Source organism: Rattus norvegicus, chromosome 3 (assembly GCF_036323735.1).
Source record: "Rattus norvegicus strain BN/NHsdMcwi chromosome 3, GRCr8, whole genome shotgun sequence".
In the NCBI taxonomy this organism is placed as follows: Eukaryota; Metazoa; Chordata; class Mammalia; order Rodentia; family Muridae; genus Rattus; species Rattus norvegicus.
The window spans coordinates 64,828,706-64,850,425 of NC_086021.1; the positions used below are offsets into that span (position 1 = coordinate 64,828,706).

General features: G+C 39.0%; 1 protein-coding gene across 51 annotated transcripts in view; it reads right to left on the minus strand.

The window, feature by feature from the left end:
- The window catches only part of Baz2b (bromodomain adjacent to zinc finger domain, 2B), a 241,564-nt gene that overhangs the window by 35,722 nt on the left and 184,122 nt on the right, over nt 1-21,720 (minus strand). For 45 of the 51 annotated variants that reach the window (XM_063284041.1, XM_063284024.1, XM_063284046.1 and 42 more), the window contains 7 exons: nt 21,523-21,631; nt 12,244-12,454; nt 8,657-8,749; nt 8,488-8,549; nt 3,004-3,069; nt 1,511-1,576; nt 218-262 (listed from right to left, as the gene is read on the minus strand). In XM_063284041.1, coding sequence (XP_063140111.1) covers nt 218-262; nt 1,511-1,576; nt 3,004-3,069; nt 8,488-8,549; nt 8,657-8,749; nt 12,244-12,454; nt 21,523-21,631 — 652 coding nt within the window. Of the gene's footprint in view, nt 1-217; nt 263-1,510; nt 1,577-3,003; nt 3,070-8,487; nt 8,550-8,656; nt 8,750-12,243; nt 12,455-16,637; nt 17,375-21,522; nt 21,632-21,720 lie in introns of those variants that run through there. The other 6 variants (XM_063284044.1, XM_063284043.1, XM_063284042.1 and 3 more) reach the window with 2 other exon arrangements.

Consider the following 21,720-nt stretch of genomic DNA (forward strand, 5'->3'; position numbering starts at 1 on the left):
ACATTACGAAACAGAAATCACAGAGTCATAAAACCAAATTTAACCCCCCAAAAGACACCAATACCAAAGCAAGGCAATAAACTGTAAGACAAAGGGAAAACTTAAGCAGGAATTATATCAGAAAATTTAAAGTGAACTTTTGAAGAATTCCCCCCGCCAAATAGTTAAGCCAAGTTAGGAAGTGCTAGCCACGCAGTGTGGCTGTGTACATACAGACCTGGTGTTTCAGAAGGACAGCCTGCTGTCTTCTCAGTTCTTTCTCCTTAAAAATAAGAAACTTTTGATATATGGTTTTTAGGAGAGATTTAGAACATACTAAATAATAAAAATTTCACTTTCTGGTAAATTTTTAGCCCTCTCATAGCTTTAACCACAGAAAAAGTTGACAATTCATTCTTTCTTAACTTGCGATGAATAAATTATGATTCAAGCCTTACAAGTAGTTTATTAAAGCCCTCCCTTACCCTAAGTATGGGTGCATGTGTGTGTGTCTACAGAAGTTCACAGTACAAACCCAAGGGGATGGGGTGTGTGGAGGACACAAAGCAAAACAATTCTATAAGATGGATACCTATTGACTGTTGTTTCATGAAGATAAAAATCTAGATGAACTTAATATTAAGGAGTGTTGAAGAATGAAGAATATTCTTTACTCTAGAGAACAAAGTAGGGAGTGTATGTTGACATGATTGTAAACCAGAGTTAGGGTAGAGCTTGTCAGGAGAGCTTTGTTTAACTGCCTAAGTTCTGCTTCATCCCAAGCACACACCTATGGTGTCTCCAACCAAAACAAACGAGCTAGCCACAGAACAACCCTGGCTCTACATGGTAAGACTGTGCTGGCGCTGCGGCCCCAGCAGGCTCAGTCAGCTGCCTCCACAAACACTCTATAGGGGTGAAGAGCTGAGCCGGGAAGGGACAGAACAAACAGGGAATCGTAATCAAAACACCCCAAAATTACCTTACAGCAATATAATGGACTGACTTTACCATTGTGCAATGACAGTTAGCAGTTTTGTCTCTGGCTTCCCCATTTCTTACTTGCTTGTTTGATTATTTATAGACAGGGTCTTGCTAGGGCACTGCACTGGGCTTTTGAGCCTCCTAAGTCGGCCTCCTGATGGTCACCATTACAGTAAGCATCGCAATGCCTAGATTATGCCTTATATTTTTAACAAATAAAACACTGGACATGAACAGAGTTATGAGGGGACACAAATGACATTACACTAGTTTGGGAGGTCACTCTTAACAAGCAAACCTAGAACCAGGTGCCGGGCACTAGTTTGCATTTCTGACTTGAGATGTCTTCTACTTACAAATAGCAAAACATCACATAAAACCTACATTAAGAAATGAAAACATATAAAAATATACACACGAGTAAGAGTACACGTTTACACACACTTTCCGATAGTCGTTTTGAAAAAATCATTTTCTCATGATTGGTGTTATGCAAATGAAGTTTTTATTCTAAAAATAAAAACTCTTGATTCTCAGCTACACTAACCTTGGTTCGTTTCTCGGCCTCCAATAATTTGGCATTTGCTGCTTCTTCCTTCTTTTTCTTTTTAGCCTGTGCATGCAAAACAGGTCTCAGGTCATGCAACAGCACCGCTAAGACACGCCTCACCAGGTACAAAACGATCATGTAACTAACACATGTGCAGACAACCACAAACACCCCCACCTCACAGCACAGTCTCCGGTCTACAGGTTAACACCAAAATATATATATATACACATATATAAGCACCCATAAGAATCACGAGACGACGAGTTCTCTTCTACAAACTGACAAACGTCTGACATAACATTAACTTGGCACCTAAGGAAACTGTCATTTGTTGCATATTGGAGGATTGTTTAAAAAATTACCTTCTGAAAAAGTTTAGAAAAAATGGTAGTAATGGGTAATAGAACCTCAAAAATTAATTAGTAACTCACTCAAAAAACACATCTACTTTTTGAAATCTCCTTTTGTACTTGATATTTTAAATAAAGAAATCCATTATTTGGCCATAAACGTTAACTGAAATTCAGTACACTGGGTTTTTGATTCGGCACTTGTGTACCGGAAAGGGACCTGTACCGACATCCGGCAGGCATCACGCTATCACCAACTGAAGCCATGAGCCGTCTTGGGAGTTTCTATCCACTGCTACTTATCATTCATTTGTTTAAAAAACAAATGTTTTAAATTTGAGAGCTGTCAAATTAACGTAAGCTGCGTGAGGGAGTGTGTGTGTACTCCTAGGAGAGAGGAACTGTCCCACAGAAAGCTTAGTTAGGTCTGCAGACATCAGGCCATACAGTGGTCCATAAAGCAGCATTCGGGAACAGCTGAAGGTGAAAGATGTCAGACATTAAAATATAAAAGGGTTTACTCTCACACTATTTGAAGGAAATAATTTTGAGACCTATGCGGGTTTGAATACAGGACATGAAACGCAATCTGCCTTTTTCTTGTGGGGCAATGTTTCTAGCACTGATCACTGCCTCGGACTGTGACGGAGCGATGCTGTAGGGAACGGGCTGTTGAAAACTGCTATGCAGACACTTGCTGGACAGGAGTGCTGTACATGTAACCCCACTCCTCCTCAACTTCTTCCCCCGCTTTCTAGTCAGCTTGCAGGGGGCGGGGGGGCCCTGATAGTAATATCGTTCCTGCACTTTAAAGTATTCTTTTATAAACATATGTTTCTAAACAAAAGAAAATATCTCACTGTGCCCCCAAGTGGTTTCTTTACCCTGAACACCACGAACTCCCTGGCCACTCAGGGAGTTTTTCTTTCTTTCCTTTTCTGTTTGTGTGTTTATTTTCTGTCATTCTAGCAGAGGGATGGATGAACTTACTGAAAAGCTTCAAGTCCATCCCAATCTACACCTTTCTGAAGAGACTTTACAGCGGTTGTATTCGTTTGAACTGATGGGAAACCCATGCATTTTAAACCTTCTAGGACTTGGATTATCATCTTAATTACGTTAAATTAAGAGTTCTACCTCAAGAATCTGCTGAGCTCGGAGTTCTTTTTCCATTCTGATTTGCTGTATTCTCTTAATTTTTTCCTGTAAGAAAAATGATGAAAATTGGAGATAAAATAAATATTAAAGTAACACGTTTTAACTGAAGTCAGGTAACTTAAGACACAAATAAGAAATTAGCAAACACTAGTGAATCCAAATTCAGTTATCTGTTAGGACAACTAATATTTGCATGTTGTAAATTCATAAGCTTAGAGATTCTCATAATTGTAAGCTATAAATGTTAGATGAATATAGAGAAGAGAAAACAAGGCTAATTAAACTTATATATCCAGATAGCACTTACAAATAATTGAAATTACAAACAGAACAGAAATATATAGAAATAGAATAGAAATATATAGAAAAATATATATAAACCCCTGATAAGTTACTACCACTTACTGAACTTGTATTTCTGTGAAATAATTCATATGCATGGCCAGCTTGTCAGTAATATAAAGAAGGCTTTAAAATGATAACTATGTATATGAGGCCATTATTAAAAATAATTTCCAGTTCAGAAATTCATTTTACATGTTGACAAAGTGATGTGAACAATGCTTTCAACTGTAAGAATAAACCCATCTATAAACGACATAACATGACTTTTAATAAATTAATACAAATTTATACTCCAAAAAATTACATACATGAGATAAACGCATGTACAGTACCTAAAATAGTCATTATACTTTATAATGACAGCCCTTAACTTTTGGTAATGATTAATATTTTTGACTTTAAAAACTACCTTCATAGCTGGATGTTGGTGGTGCAAGCCTTTAATCCCAGCACTCAAGGGGCAGAGGCAGAAGGATCTCTGTGAGTTTGTGTCCAGCCTGGTTTACACAGAGAAACTCACAAAAAAAAAAAAAAAATCACAAGAAAAAAAAATTACCCTCATATGCTATAATGACAGAAATTTTATTTAAAAATGGTCTTTCTGGAAGTTTAAAATTTCCATGGATGGAAATACTAACAACAACAAAACCCCTGGCATTTCCTACTTCAAATTAGATTTGTTCTTGATATCCATATCGGACACATATATGGTATATCAAACATGGTTGTTTCTCCTTCAGTTTCCAGATGTACTGCCTAAAGCTGTGCTTTACTGGGAGTTTTCTTCTCTCTCTCTCCCTATTATTGAACCCACACCTCTGTATATGGTGTATAATGAAATCATGAGATTTGCGGAATCAATGATCTAATTTAGAAGACTCATCACACTCTACGATTTTGCTGCAAATGATGCCTCTGCCCCTTGAGTGCTGGATTAAAAGGCTTGAACCACCAATACCCAGCTATGAGGGTAACTTTTAAAATAAAAAATATTAATCATTATCAAAAGTTAAATGGCCATCATTTTAAAATATAATCACTATTTTAGGTACTGTACATGCGGTTATCTCATATATGTAATTTCTTGGAGTATAAATTTGTATTAATTTAATATAAAGTCATATTAAGTCATTTATAGATGGGTTTATTCTTTCTTGGTAATGGACTGCAGGATTGGTATTTGAATTTCCTATTAGGAGCTGACTTTTTTTGTTTGTTTGTTTGTTTAATTTTTGAGATAGGGTTTCTCTGAGTAGCCCTGTCTGTCCTAGAATTTACTCGGTAGACCAGGCTGCCCTTGAACTGTGTGCCTCTGCCTCCCGCAATGAGAGTGAAGGCATGTGCCACCCCCTCCAGCATGGAGGAACCATGCTTGGTGAACATTTTCTGCTCTGGTCAATCACAGACTTTCACAGGGTGTGCTCTTAAGTCAGAAAAGCACTACCCCATTCTCTCATGTGCAAAGTAATGGGGTTTAAGTATATTCAGTCTAAAGCTTTATCTTAACTGCCAAATATATACCATATACAGTATAAATATTTACTTGCAAACAATATGACAGCATAAAGACTAACATCTATAAGTTTTATATACTTCTCACGTATTGAGATGGTTACTGTATATATAATATCTTCTTTATTATCAAAGAGTTTTAACCATTAAAACTATATTCTTGTTTTGAATGTGAGGATATTGAGTTCTAACACAGCAAATACTTTAGTCTACATAGTCATGTTCGACTCGCATTCCAGGATGGAGTGGGTGGCAGGTTTGCAAAATGTGGTCCTCAGTGCAACAATGACCTCACAGTAGCTGTGGCTGCCTGTAGTGTGCCTACACAAGACTGGTCAACGATCAGTGAATCAGCTACTGATGGATTCTGGGAAAGAGCAGTTATTGTCATCAGCTGTGTAACCACTGAGGTTCCACTAGCTACTTCCAAGCCATAGTCACACAGATCATTCCTGGTTAAATTCAGGGAACTCAAAACAAAACAAAAGCACAGCAAAAACAAAAGATGAGAATGCAGGAAAATGTCTGGTAAAGGACAGTGTTGAGGTGATGGTGAGTTTGCATGTATGAAACTGCAGACATTGGTTTCAATAAAGATTACATAGTATAAAAAGGTGGTGAGAAAAAATATTCTGAAGACATTTTTGCCAATCTTTGTGTCAAAAATATCCAAAGAATGAGCAGAACAAGATTCTATTTTATTCTAGATCAATGCAAACTTGCAACAATCGCTCGGGGCCTCATGGCACACATCTGCAATCCCAGCTATTCCGGTGACAGATGCGGGAGAATCACAAGTGACAAGGCTGCCTCTGCAACAGAGACCTAGACTCAAAACTGAGTAACAGCAAGAGGAAGGCCATTATTTAGCAAAAGTTGAGTAGGTTAGTCTTATAAATGTCTAGAGAAATATGTAAGATTAATTCGATTGAATTAATGCTGCCAAAAGCTTTGAGGCCTAACGCTGTTTTAATTAGCAGTGTAGAATGTAAAGACTTACACCCACTTGACTTTAAGATCTCAAAGCTGAATTCAGAGTACTAAGATAATTTGATATATCTTTGGTCAACATAAAATCAAAGAAGCTACAGAAAGCGTAACAAAAGGCAATATTCTGCTTAAAAATGAACTATAAGCATACATACTATTGAATAAAGATTTGCAATACTTTAAACTAATAAATGCATTACTCAGCTTACTGATTTTAAGTCAACTTCACAACATCTAGTAGTCACAATAAACAAAGGAAGAAATTTAAGTTTATAATGCATGATTTTAAATTATGGTAAAATGAATTTTAATTATGGTATTTTAAATGCATTATTTCAAGAATGTAGTTTTTATTTGGAAGGCCTGATGCACTCCACTGTCCCATTTCCTCACCAGCCACCCTTACCTCCTTTACAATAAAGGAAATGGAGACATGAGGGGCTGGAAGAGTCCAGCAAGGTCACAAATCATTAAGCAGCACAGTCCCACATTTAACCCCAGGCTGCCTGATTAGAAACTCTAACTTCTGAATTCCAACTCTAGAGGAGTTCACTCGGGTCACATTTCTTTAGTTAGTTCTGGAGGAAACATGGGAGACAAGGACAGCGACTCCAAGCATGCAATTGGTTAGCAGCTTCAGATAGAGTAACACAAGGGGTTCCACTTAAGACTGACTCCTTACTCTCTCACAATCTGTAAGAACACACTTTCTCCCTGTTTCCCCTGATTTAGTGATGCACGAGCTCGTGGGGATGGGAGATAGCTCTCACACCTTGTCACTCAATATTCTGCCAAGTTTTAAAATTACTTAATTTTACCAAAATTAATTTTGGAAAGTAGAAAGGAGGGGATCACATAGATACAAGAGAATATTCTGGGTAATACTCTCCAAGAACCCTCAGAAGTAATGAGGGAACGTTCTCTTCCGGACACATAGATTTAGTTTTTTACTATAGTATGTCTACTATTGACTTAATTTTAATTAATTAATTACATGTATTGTGTGGCCATTGTTGTAGGTGCACCTTCCACTATGTGGCTTCCAAGGATTGAAGTCAGGTCAACCTTGTGCAGCAAGCACTTTTATCTGCTGAGCCATCTTGTGGGTGCAAATGCTGTGCATGCTTTAAACAACCAAATGTCCTTATTAAAACTTGGATATCCAAGCATTATCTTCTCTCCCCTGATAGAAAAATCTGAAAATCTGTCAGGGTACCAACATAAATTCAAAGTCCATAAGAATATTAAAATACTTGTAAATGTTACATAAATGAGGGAAGTTCTTGTAGGTTTTCCTCTAGGGCCTAAGGCCTTTCATTCGTGTGCGTGTGTGTGTGTGTGTGTGTGTGTGTGTGTGTGTGTGTGTGTGTGTGTCTCCATACCTGAGTTCCCAATTACTGAATGGGTTAAGTTTGACCAGACAGCTGTTAGTTACTCCTGAGATATTGGTTACCACTGCTGCTGCAGAGGGCACCTCTCTCCAGAGTGTGTTGCTCCGTTACGATTTTGCTAAACTGACGGAGTATGCAACTGTCTTCAAATACTCCTCCATGAACAACTGCAGCTCTTACCCTCAAACATAAGTTTCTGTATTAGATGGAGGCAGTTACAGCTGGTCAAACTGCAGAAAAAGGGCCGGTGTAGTGCGTACCCCATCTATAAGACCATGACTCCACTCAAGGCTCTGAGACATCAGGGAAGAGGAGGCAGAAAAGGCAGAAGAGCCAGAGCAGCAGGGGACTGCATGAAAACAGCTTCTCTGGAAATCATAGGAACTCAGTAATAGGGCTGCCTACAAGACCATACCAGTGACGTACAAGAATGGGTATGGGAAGAGCTAACAAGACCTTTCTTTTAGTTAAGAGCTATGAGCCAGTGGTTTGGAGGGAGGGAAAGTCATTTTATTTTCAGGGCCAAGCTCCCTGCTATATGGCCCATGCCCCAAAAGTTAGTGCTACACCCATGCACATATGAACAACACTAGTCAGACTCAGAAGGGTGGATATCATACGTATGTGTGTGTGTGTATGACATATATATATATATACATATATCACGGAAGACAGGGGAGGAATTGGAGGGAGGAAGGAGGGATGGGAATAATGTAAATTTAATGCACTGGTATATAAAATTCTAAAATACAATTAAAATGTAAACATAAGACCAAGAGGGTTAAGATGGCTCAGTTAGTAGTGTCTACCTTGCAAGCATGAGAACATAAACTTCAATCCCAAAACTCGCATTTAAAAAAGACCTGGAGAGATGGCTTAGTGGTTAAAAACACTGGTGGCTTTTGCAGAAGGTCAGGTTCCAGGACTCACTGGTGGCTCATAACCATCTGTAAAGCCAGTTCCAATGGCCTCTTCTGCTGTGTGTGCAACAGGCACACACAGTACAGATTTACACATGCAGGCAAACACTCATGCCCATGTAAATAAATCTTTAGAAAAAATTTGAAGTAACAGAAGATGTCAACTGTCTAAACAGACCGACACGCCCAACAGAAACTACGCAGGAGATCCCAGTGGGACCCACACGCTTGCGAACACGAAGACCCGCCCGGAAGGCCTGTTTAGGGGCCCGCCCCAGAGCAGCGCTGCGCAGCGCAGGACGTACCTGCTGCTTCAGCATCTTCATTTGTTCTTTCTGCTTCCGCTTCTCTTCAGCAGCCATTATTGCTGTTGAGAGGAACCAAAGCGCGCGTGTCATCCGGGAACACAGGAGGAAGGGTGGCCTCTTAGGAACCCCCCTCCCACCTTTCAAATCCACGACTTATGTCTCCTACCTTGTTGTTTTTTAGCTTCTTTGGCAACCCGTGCCTGTTCCTGCTTTTGAAGTTTTCTCAGAAGTTTTATTTGTGCTGCCTGTCTGGCTATTTCTGGAAGAAAAAAAAAAAGCAAAACCAAAATTCAAATGGTATTCCTGACAACTCCAAGCGCAACTGTGGGCTGTGGTTGCACCTCTATGAAGGGGCAGTTCTTAACGCAGGGCAGGTAATTTACTAGGTAGGGGATGGCTTGGTAGAAAAGGGCGTACTCATTCTGCTCGTAGAAAGACCCAGCTTCCAGGGGAAGTAGACACAGCAGAGTCTAATTTTATGGAGCAAACTCTAGGTGCTATTAGAAGATAAAACAGAGGACGCTAAAATACACTTCGAGCTCCCAATAAGGTTCAGCATTTGGAAAGCATAGGCATTCAAACTCTCCGAGTCATACAAAAGAGCTGCTGTAGTATAAATACCTTAGAAATAAACACCTCTAATCTGACACATAGAGAAAGAGACCATGGCGAGCAAAACGCAGTCAGAGTGTCATAAAAATGCAAGACAAATACATTTCAATATTTAATTTTTAACGGAATGGCTTTGTTTTTTTCTGAATTGCAGATAAAGACTCAACTTGGTCTTAAGTTGAAAAGCACATGTAATCAGAAAGCAGTTTCCTGGAACTGGGGAGGCAGCTCATGGTTAAGAACACTGTCTACTCTTTCAGCGGAGGACCCATACGACAGTTCACAACTATCCAACTTCAGTTCCAAGGAATCTGACACCCTCACACAGGCATACATGCAGGCAAAAACCAATGCTCATAAAATAAAAACGAATAAATTATTTTTAAAAAGTTTCCCAATAAAGCTCCATAGGTTGAAGCTTGCACTCCATAAACTCTGAAACTTTCATAATAAATCCAATAATTTTACTCAATGAATACATGCAACACTGTGACAGCCAGTGACAGAAGCCACTTTCAACTGCACATGGCTGCTAAGGTGTGGTCCATCAACAAGCAGTGCATGCGCCCAAAGCTACTATCGTCCAAAGTGTAGATCTAAGTCTGCATCTCAGTTTACAACACTTGGAAATACAGTGAAAGCTTGCATTTCCCGCATTCTCAACTAATCTGTGACTTTAATCAAATTCTTCCAGACACTTTAATCCAAGTAGGGTGGTAATATGTAACAGAAACTTCTAGAATTCTCTCAAATAACCCCTTTAAACTGTTTGAAATAGTGTAAAATTATTCACTGCTGCTTAAATTTCAACAAAAAGGAACATAAAACAATTCATATATTTGTAAATCTAAACAATGTTCTTTACCTTTTTATTACAGTGCACAAGTGTTTGATGTATGTATGTGGGCAGGCCATGGCAGGCATGTACAAGTCAGAGGACAACTTGGGGACACGCATTTCACTACTTCTACCTTGACATGGGGATCCCAGGACAGAACTCAGACCACAAGGCTGTACAGGAAGTAGTTTACCCACTGCACAATCTTGCTAGCCCAAAGGTAGCGACTGTTTATTGTTGAATGCTTGTGGCAGGAGATGCTCAGAGGATCAGGACTGCTATCACCGAGCCTGACAACCTGAGTTTGATCGTGTGAACCCACACGGAAAGGAGAGAACCTATTCCTGACATCTGTCCTGTGACCTTCACAATGTGTGGGGACACATGTGCTCCCCTTCCACTCCCCTTATACATACATGCTTACAAAAAGAAAGCATTGCATGCATGATTGTTTTCATGTAACGAACACACACACACACACACACACACACACACACACACATACACACACACACACACACACAGAGAAGTGAAGCCCATTAACAAGAGGAAAGTAAGTCATGGAATAAAATCAATTTGAAATCTAGGAGAATAAAATACAATTAAGTTCTTTGTTACAATACACCTGATTTTTTTCAAATTTAAATGTTCTATTTTTGAGTGTACATGAGGATACTTTTATTAGAAATGAAAACATAAGAAAATTAACATTTTGTCTAGCAATTAACTCCAAGCACTCATTTTTGAAATATAACAAGGCTAGCATTACACAGGCTTCATAAGAGTGATGGCTTAGTGATAGTGACATTAAAACTCAGGACCGGCAATTGGCTGAGTGTGCGAAGGCACATCCTACCCAGAATGACGATCTGGGTTTGATCCACAAGGTCTAGTTGGAAGAAGGAGAAAACTGACTCAAGCAAATTGTCCTCTGACTCACACATGTGCTGTTGTATGCACACAGTCAAACATGTATATACACACATGTATGCACATACACAGAGAGAAATCATAACTGAAAATACAATTTTTAAAATTTTAGTTTTTAACTCATGCTTGCCTTTTAATATACTACGGCCTTTCTTTTACTAGGAAGATGAATGTCTTAAGATAAAATAACATTAAAAAATGGACTGTGTTAAAGCAGAGAAAGAATAAAGCTTTGCGACCTGAGATGCTAGCCAGTAGTTAACGTAAGCGCTATTAGGTGAGCATGAATCGGAAGAACCTTTTAGAAACACTGAAGGGGGGGTTGGGGATTTAGCTCAGTGGTAGAGCGCTTGCCTAGCGAGCGCAAGGCCCTGGGTTCGGTCCCCAGCTCCGGAAAAAAAAGAAAAAAAAAAAAAAAAAAAGAAACACTGAAGGGTAAATGCTGATGTTTGCATACATTTCTAGAAAGATGGTGAATGAGAGTGAAAGCTTTCTTTTAAAGTAAATTGTTTTGTGAGCCTTTTCCATGGGTTATGAGATGTTTACAATGAACAAAAATACATCATGTATTTTTCTAGATTTTGTTATTATAGACATAAACAATTCTTGTAATGACATAAAATTCTGATAGACATTTAAATAATTTTAACTATTAAAAATTTAAGCCATAATTTTTCTGTACATGTATATATTTACATGTTCAAGACACTTACACAAGAGGAAAAGCTTAGGACAGCCCAAAGAGACTTTGCCTTTATACAAAATAACTCAGACCCCATAGCGGCAAGCCCAGCTTGGGCTTCCTGTCCACAGGAACAGCTCCAGGGTAATGTAAGTATAATACTGAATAAGAAGTACATTCTAATCACCTTGGGAAAATTTAAGTTAGTATATATAGTCTCTGGGGTGCTTATCAGACATTCTAAAATACAGTGACCATTTGAGCATTCTAAAAATGCATGCCCAGACTTCATCTGGGGTTACTTATCAGTAACCAGAGTTCTCTGACTCAAATTTACTGCAGAAATCCATGTTTTTTTTATGTATTCTAATGTACACTTCAAGGAGTTGGGAGCTGTTAAAAGGATTATTGCAGAAGGAAGGCTACACAAATTTAGGGTATGTGCCAAGCAAATGTGGGTTGATTCCTTTCTGTCCAACTCTTAACAGCATAACAGCATGCTTTGCGACTGCAGTGCATCAGAGAGGATGAATCAGTAAGTAAGGCTCTGGAGTTACTAGTATTCAAACCTCCACGTACTAGTGGGGCTCCCTGTTTCCTTTGAGAGAAGTTGGCGACCATTCCCAAGTCAGAATACCAGAAGGATGAGTATTGGGTTCTCATTAGTGACAGGCAGCGGGGTGCTTCCTACCTTGAGCCTGCAGTTTCCTTAGTAGTTTTGCATCTGTGTTATCTAGGAATTCGGCACTGCCAACATTGGGAGGGCGACCCTTCCGGCGTTTCATCCTGGATTCCTCTCTTGCTCTTGGTCTATCTGGATTGGGTGGTCTTCCTCTTCGGCCGTCCATTGCCCTGATACGAGGAATGACATCCTCTTCTTTCAAAAGACACCACTGCATTCCCTTTTGTGGAATAAATTTCAGAAGTGAATATTAAAAATGAAACAAAAATGAGGATCAACATACTAGAACATTCTAGTTAAAATCAGTTATTTTTTAATTTATAGGCTGATATAAAATTTAACTTTTAAAAACTAAATTTAGATTAGCAATTTTTCATATCTACAATATAACTTTAATACTCTTACTTAAATTATGTACACCTTAATTAAATACTGATTTGTATCTATATTTATAAGCATAGCGAGATATAACATGGCCATCAATTCTGAATATAATTACACCATTGGTAGATATTTGAAAGTATCAGTTATGTGATGACTTCCCTGTGAATTGTCCTTGAGAGTTACTTTCTCCTACATAAATATTATAGTTAATACATGAAAGAGAAAGTTAAAATTCTAGTCTATTACAATTGCTAATGAAGTAACAGTTGCCATGGAATGGTTGCCTTGCATCAAAAAGAGACAACAAGCAGGCCAACACCAGGCTCCTGAGGGGAGGGAGGTTCACGTCACCTGTGATCTTATTCTATCCCCAGGCAAACTTTCATTTGATCAAGACTCTATATTTAGTCACTGTAACTTTAAACGCAAGACTGGATGAGAAGCATCTCTTCAAAATACCCGTGAAACCCAGTCTGTAGGGAATCAACAAATAATTTGGCCTCTTCAACAAATTAATTACGACAAGTTTAACAAACAATACAGGAAAATTAAGTAGACTTTAAAAGGTGTATTAATTTATCAGCTTCAAATGGCAATCGATTCTAACAGACGAACTACTGAGACTGTAAAAACTGAAACTTGTCAGTCACACTGATGTCTGAAAGCACCAAAACCACCCAACTACCTCAGTACAATGGCCGGATGTGTGGATTACAAATGTACTGGGGAAAGAGTAGAAAAGAGATACGAATTCACGGTACAAGTCCTGTCTGTTCCAGGCACTCTGGGGGCACTGTAGACCTTGATTGTCACCACATTTCTAACTCATGGCCGTGCTTACTGCTCTTCCATTATAGCTAACAGAATTCAAGCCAGTGAGGTTAGAGGTACAGAGAAAGCACGGAAAAGCTGTGATTCAATCTAAAAACAACCCCCAAATTATCACGTGTGACATGACATGCTTTGCATCTGATCTACAAGGACATTCTTCTATCTTTTGATAGGTCAGTATAAATTATATAGGTTGATGGATGACTGATCATAACATTTAGGGCTATATCAAGCCAAACTTGGGATGAAAAATCTAGTGTACATATTCCATACATGCTTGCTAAAAACAGTATTGAATACTGGCTCTTTCTTCAGTGATTTGAATGTTAAAAATTTTCCCCCTAAAGATTAAAATATAAAGTCGACAGAACCAGCGATTCTATTGACTGCATTTCAGGCCACATACGACATCAGAAGAAAGCCATCAGCACGGTGAGGTTAGAGTGGGCTGTGCTCACCATCAAGGGATGTTTATTATTAGATTAGGTTTTCACTTGGCAGTTACGATTTTAGGCACCCCAGCAGTACATAACACACAGATCACAAAATAAGTAAGTACAAGTGACATTTGTGACTGCATCACAAGAAAGCATATTAAGGAGTCTGTAAACATTGTACATTCTGTTTTATTAATAGGAAAATTTTATATGATTACCTTTTCTTATTCAAATGTAATTTTTAAGTAATAACTTTTAAAGCTACTCAGGAAAATCTGCTTGAGTCATAAAAGAGAGTATGCTGGTGTCTAGAACTTATGGCTTACATTTGTGCCCGTGGAGTTCAGAAAGCAAATACTTTTTAAGGAGATTGCATACACCGGGTTAGATACAACATCACCCAACTCTTGTGTTTCAGAAAACAAGAGAAGAACTGTTAGGAGAGCTCAGGCTTCTGTCACAACTTTAATTCACTGAAGAGCCAAATAGCTGTGGGTAAGAACATAACTTATAGCTTGGCTCCAGGTAACCACTTCTATAGGAAAATCAAAGTGTACACTAGCTCTTGTGAGTCAGATGTTACAGTTAAAAAAGTTAGCTTACGTGACAGGTTGGCTTTGGTTAACCAGCATTAGCAGAAAATGTTCTTTTTTTTTTTTTTTTTTTGTCGTCCCCCATTAATTTTTAAGGTTTAAGAAAAAAATGCTTCCTAGAAATAATCTTTCGTGATTAAGATTTAAGATACTTATAAAAAGATATGATATCATGGAGATGGCCAAAGACTACATTTATTATTTTACAATCCCTTTTCTGAGCGTTATCAACTTGTATTCCTTTCCATTTCATTTAAGAAGACTGAACAAAATGAATAACATATAAAGGAAATGCACATAAGTGACACTATTTTGTCCAATGACAAAAGAGGATTCTTTTTAGAGGAAGACTCTCTAAGTATGTGTGGTGCACTGCCAAACACCCAGAATCCCCTCCAGAATCCCCTCCCTGAAAGGAAAGGCAGAGAATCTTGAAGCTTTAAAAATGTATTACTTGTTACATGTGTGTGTGTTGAGCGTCACACCAGCTCACTCTGTCAACCATGACCTAGGTTCTTTAGTTCCCTTCCCCACTAAGTCATCTTTCCAGTCCAAAAAACAACACTAAAAATCTTTTTCTATGTGTACATACATGTGTTTCGTCTGATGCATGGGCACCACGTACGGGACCACAGACTCCACAAGAGATTATTGGATGCCTGGGAGCTGGAGTGACAAAAGGGTTGTAGCCACCATTGGGGTGCTGGGAATCAGACCCTGGGACTCTGAAAGAGTAGCTAATGATCCTGCCTTGAAACCACCTGTCCAGCCCCAGATCAGCAGCTCAGGCTCCTCTAGTGTGGGTGATTCAGGACCACATCACTTGGGTGACATTAACTCCAGTACCACTAAGACTCTAGTGTGGAGCTAAAGTTCCATCCATTCCTCCACAAGCTGATCTTCCAAGTTAACACTTGAAATGCTGGTACTTTTTAATTGAATGAGGGACCCCCCCCCCCCCAGAGGATCTTGCTTGCTTAGCTTGGAAATTATTTTGTAGAACATGCTGGCCTCAAACTCAACCATCTGTCTCTCCTGGGGCTAAAGGTCTGCACTGCCACACCACACCTGACATGACTGGGGTCTTTATTATCTTACATCCTTGTCTTTTAGAAGGAAAATAACTGCGGTCTATGTTTGAAATCTAAAGCACTTGTGACAATTTTAGAACTCTTAGTCATTTACCGAATAGATTATTTCAGACTTATCCTTAATTTTTAGTAAATTTAACAACAGCTTAAAAATAACTCAAAAACAAAGCCAAGGCTTCCCTCTGAAAGCACATTTTCAGAATCTCTCCCTCTCTTAACAGCTTACATGAAACATTCAGAACGTCATACCTAAAGGACGAGGACTTTTTCTACTTATTTTGTTTATGGATGTTTGCCAGTCCCTGTGTAAGTGCACTGCACACATGCCTAGCGCTCACAGAGGCAGAAGAAGGGGCAGGAGCCCCTGGAACTTGAGTCATCTGTGGTTGTGAGCTGCCATGTGGGGGCTGGGAACTGAGCCCAGGCCCTGCGCAAGGGCAGCCAGTGCTCTGAACAGTTGAGCCATCTGTCCAATCCAGAAGAGGAGGGATGTCAAAGACCTGGTATATGGACTTCCATTTCAGGTGAGGAATTAAATACGCACTCGTGCTTCACCATGGCACGAGATGCTGAGTTGCATGGGTAACACTTCTAAGAAAAGTCACAGGATGTGAGTAAAGCATGTATCCTAAAATTAATCTGAAGAAAAGTGGGATTCTGTTGGGGTTCCCTATGCCTGGTGCCTCTTTTCTACTGCTTTTTACTCCCCAAGCAACACTGAGCTCGGTGTAGTTCACATGATGGGCACTGGGAAGTCCTGGTCTCTCCTAGTTACACAGCACATTAGTGCTACACACTCTTTTGAGTAGCATTTAAGAGCTATAAAAGACCAAGACTAGCCTACACTGAGAGAAGAGGGTTGCCGCCCATTAAACAGAGTGGAGAAAGACAATGTTGATTATGCTACCCCAATTATTACATCCATGATCGCTGAGACCACAGCTTTAGAGGGCTGAGTGATTTCTGTGTGTAGTCCAGAAAAGAAAGGAAGTGAAAAGAAGTGACTTTAAGGTGACTCCGAATGGCTTCCATAGTCCCACACTCGGGCTTAGCCGCTACAATCCTACCTGGCAAATCACTGGCATAAACCTCCAGACTCCCTCCCTGTCCGCGGTGATGGGTCATGTTCCCAGAGTCCATATGTGCTCAGGTTAGGTTGGACAGGGGTGGCAGTTAACAGCAGAGCTGGATTAGAACTCTGGTTGTTGACGCCCAGTCTTTAGTTCTTCACTTAATTTAAAATAATTACCATCACTATATAGAGTGCCTAAGATAAAGTGTTCCCACTTTTTCACTTTTCACCAGAAAAGCCCTTTCGCTGTAGCTGGGCCCGGCAGACCGGTATGCGATCCATCAGGTGACGATGTGCTTCTTTAGAACTTGTACTTTAATGGATTTTAATGGTTTCTCCATGGAAATTAGCTTTTTCTTCAAATTTCTACTCTCAACATCTTTTCTACAGCAACAGGCATGTTCACAATCTCCTTTGTGGAAAAAAGTGTCTTTGGGGAAATCTGGAGACATTATTTGTCATAAATATTTATAAAGTGATTTTAAAAATGGCCAGTCTCTGAAAGAAACACATTTTACTTTTCTTATGGCATTACGCCATTAAATAGAATCCTTCAAAAACAACTCTCCGAACGTTTCTGAATCATGACTACTCACTTCTCTGTACATCTTTCCTCCCCACCCTCACCTTCCAAGGAGCTCTTTACTGAGTGTTTGTTTCTTTTACTGATTAGAGTAAACATTATTAGAGTAGACATTCAATGTCCCAATGACTCTGAACTTACTCAGTGAATAATATGGAATCATTTTTAAAAGTTATTCTTAGCTGTTACAGTTCATACACATACTTATCAGAGTGCATCACCAGACATTTCAATACAATCCTTGTCAACATGTGTGAAGCCTCGCTGTGAGGGCCTCCTGTATTCCCAGAGGTAAATGCAGATAAAAGAAAGAACTCCCAAACTTACCAAAACCAAGCCAGCACAAACATTTCTATTACTTTGGTAACCAAAACCAGTGAAATAAAATAAAACTGATGACAAACGTAAGGATCGACACGTTTTTATGATGCAACGGAACAGAACTCTGTAAAGACAGATCCACTGGCATCCTTTCCAGGCCGGCATGGAGGCCAGCCTGACAGAGTGTGAGCACAGGCAGCTGGCTGACCACAGAGCCTGGCCTTCAGGGCATTTCTGCTTGTTAGAGGACGCCAAGTACCCCTAAAAGGTGGAATTTTATGGAAGCTGATAAAGAGTATTTGAACTCTGGCTAGCACAAGGCTACCATTTGCTGACCCTCTTGAGCTTTCACTGTATCTGTGGACGCAGACAAAACACTTGATGAGTAAAAGTTTGTTTGGTCTCATTCCTTTTATAGCCGACTTCTCTTGAATTAAGGGCATCTGTTTTACTTGTTTGAAAGATAACCATTATATTGTGGTTCTTCACTTAAATTTTGACATAGTTAAAATGGCTCTCTCTGCTTATCTTGTAATATCTACAGTCACCATTTTCAACAAATGTTTGCTGTCAAATATGTATATAATTACTACCTTAAGCTCCTGATACTGAATAAAAATGGTTAACTTTTACAAATTTATATTTTTATCCCTTCAAACATTACCTTCTAGCAGAAATTACCATGACCAATTAAAGCCATGATCAATTTGATATGTTTATATTTTCCTGTTTTGGATTTTGCTGTTATTATTATGGTTTAAGACACAGATCCAATATGTAGGCCAGGCATGCCTCAAATCTGCAGCCTTTCCTCTTTTCTCACTGACTGTGGGAACTGTAGGGACACAACTCTATCCTGGGCTCCTTTTGGTGTATGCAGTTTTGCTTTTAATATAAGGTTAGCTATCAAACTTCTATACAATTTGTATAAAGTTACAAATACATACACATACAACTGTTATTGTGTAATGAGTGCATTTGTGCCAAACAATATCCTTCAAAACGTTAGCTACTCAAATTCCCTTCCTGCTTTGTGCTCTGGATGCTGCTGACTGGACAAGTTCAGGAGGCCTGGGACTGTGGTGGTGCTGGTCTGGGTTGGCTGCAAACCTTTCTCACAAAGGCAATTGATGATGTATCTCGGCCCATCCTAGCAATATGTATGCCATGATGCCTGCAACTAACCAAAGGTCCAAACGTGACCACCATGGCCAAGAGAAAAATCACCAAGACGTTAAAGATCAAGTCCTTTGTGAATGTTTATAGCCACAGGAACATCCTGCCTACAAGTTATTCAGTAGGGAGCCCCTGGGATACAACTGTGGTCAACAGGAATGTGTATAGAGACCCAGTTCTGAAAGGCAAAGCCAGGGGCAGCCCAAGGGTCTGAGAAGTGGTTTAAAAGAGCTTTGGGCTTACATCTCACTTTTCACCACTAAAAGAAAAAAATTGTTGACACCAGGTACTCTAACAAAATGATAATATCTTGATTTTTATAGAAAATTCTTATATAATTATATAAATTTCCAATTAATCCAATGCTTAAACATGTATATAATAACAATATAAAATATATATGGCTTTGTACCTCTAAGAATTTTGAAAACATGCACATTTTTAATTTGTTAAGGAAATCATTTTATTGGATGGTCTCTCAAAGGACCTGAAAGATAAATTTCACTTACTCATTTTTTTTCTGAACTAAAAAGTGACCTCAGAATGTGTGCTGTCTTCCCTGTGCATTCTCTGAGTTTGTTGGCTGCACATGGTACAGCTTCAGTAACTCATCTAAGTTCTTAACTGGAATTGATTTCAACAAGACACTCTGCATTTGAAAGAACACTGATTGTGTTTAATAAAAAGTGAATGATATCAAAGAACATTCTGCTCTGTGTAATGAGGCTTTATAGATTAAGTCTAATTATTATTGATACAATAACAAAAATCCTTCATGTATTGAATAGCAATTATCTTTCCTCTCAGAACAAAGAGCTACAAAAAAAAAACCATAAAGATGATTCTGTTATAAATAAAACAAGTAAAGATCTGAAACATGAACCAAAGATCAAAAATAAGAATTTCTAAATGTTCTTGCCTTCCAAAACATTTAACCAATTAAATTAGTATGTAGTATTAAAAAAATACTGTGGCTCATTAAGTTCTAAAAAAAATGTGGTAACAAACTGGGTTGAAATGAAAAATTAAACTTTAAATAATAACTCAAAATAAGGAACCCTAAAAATACATTTATATGCAGAAATTTAAAAAAAAAATCAAGATTTTTTTGGTCTTATAAAACTAGCACCTTAGGGAGACCATAAAGCTGCATGTGGCTCTCGGGACAGTGGGAAAAGGGTTCTGTACTTATGCAAGGAGCACCTTTCCAGACTCTTCAGCTCCTGCTTGCTTGCTCACTGGTTCACTCGTCCCTTGGCTGACTCACGCACAGCCTTACAAACTCGCCCATCCCTGCCATACTGAGGCTATGTGACCTTGGCGGGATCTGCTTAATCTCAGCAATCTAATGCCCTCCACTAAGGCCTAGGACAAGATGGAAACGCCTCCCTTTAAACAGAGAAAACAGGTCCTGAAAAAGAAACAAAACAGTGAGTTCCAGGACAGCTAGGACTAGGGAGAGAAATCCTGTCTCAAAAATCCAAAACAAAAGGAAGCAAAACAAAAAAACAAACAAACAAAAAAAAAAAAAAAAAAGGAAAAGGAAAGAATGTCTGTCTGCACCTTGAAACTGGTCCAAAGAGAAGAGCCTCAATCAAGAAGTGTCTTCGCTACTTTGCTGAGCATGTGAACCTAACTGAAACATGTTCTTGCATATTATCTCATGTTAACTTTGCCATAATCTCATGAGGCATAAATATCATTATTGTCTGTATATGATAAATAATGTAACAGGATAATCAGAGACTCTTTCGATGGGGCTCATAAACGGTAGCAGAAAGTTAATAACATTTACAGGTAAATGTAAGTAAAGGGCAGAGGGACGGTCTCCCAGGAGAGGTCACAGAGATGGGGAGGCTTTCTCGGAAGTTGATTGTGGGAGTGAGTAAAGGTTGTACATTTAATTCACAAGTTCAGTGGGAACTGTGGTGATGTATTCAGAAATATGCATAATAAACTGTAAATCCCTATAAAACATTAGAATTTCTACTCACCAAATACTCAGGATCTCAATTTACCAGATTTAAAAAACAATGTTAACAGTGGATCACACATGGTGATCAAATGGACCAGCTCCTGTCCACACACCATGTGCTTTCAAAACTCTCCTTACAGCATCTCAGGAATTGCCTATTCAGACTGGTTTTCCTAAAACTGTTTAACTTTATCAGGGTAAAACTTCCCACTAACATTACAGATTTCTTATATAAAGCACAAAATTGTTGGTGTAATTAATACGCAGAAAAGCTTATTTAAATATGGAAAACATGGACTGCATCAAAGCTTTCTGCTGCTCAAACAAGACCAAGATCCCGAGAGTGACCGTCAGAACACTCTACGTCCAACTGAACCAGTGAGCTAGGAAAGGCCATCTCTAGAGTACTGAGAGCTACTTCATTTAGGTTAAAGTACTACTTCCGGTTCAAAGACTTCTTTGGAAGGCGGATCCTATGGCCCATTGAAAACCTCCCCTAGTCTTATACTGAAGCAAAACTTGCCCTTTGTCATATCCATTACTCTATCCATTGCCACTGAGATACTGGAAAAAAAAATCACATTTTTTCCGCCTCAGGTCTTAATAATTACAAGCCAGCTTTGATGTGCAGCTAGATTTCAAGACATTAATGTTTTGCAAATTCCATGAAGAGGTTATACTTGGGAGGCAATTTAGGTTAAACACATTAGACCCATACAAGAGACCACTTTGTACCAAGGAGCTCCATCTGACAAAGAAGTACATTTCCCCTCTGCACTAGCATGCTTAATCAGAACCAAACACAGGAAGGCAGACGGTGCCCACCTTTATCATGTCAGGGTACTGCCTGAGCTTCTTTCCACACGGGGCATAATACGTGACTTCTCCTGGAAGGCGCCCACCGAAGTTCCTCACCCTGGTCTCTCTCTGCCAGCTATAGATTTAAAACAGTAAGCATTATAAGATACTTAATTTAAAGATACTTACTTTAAAAAGTTGAAAAAAGTACATGTTATTCAGAAA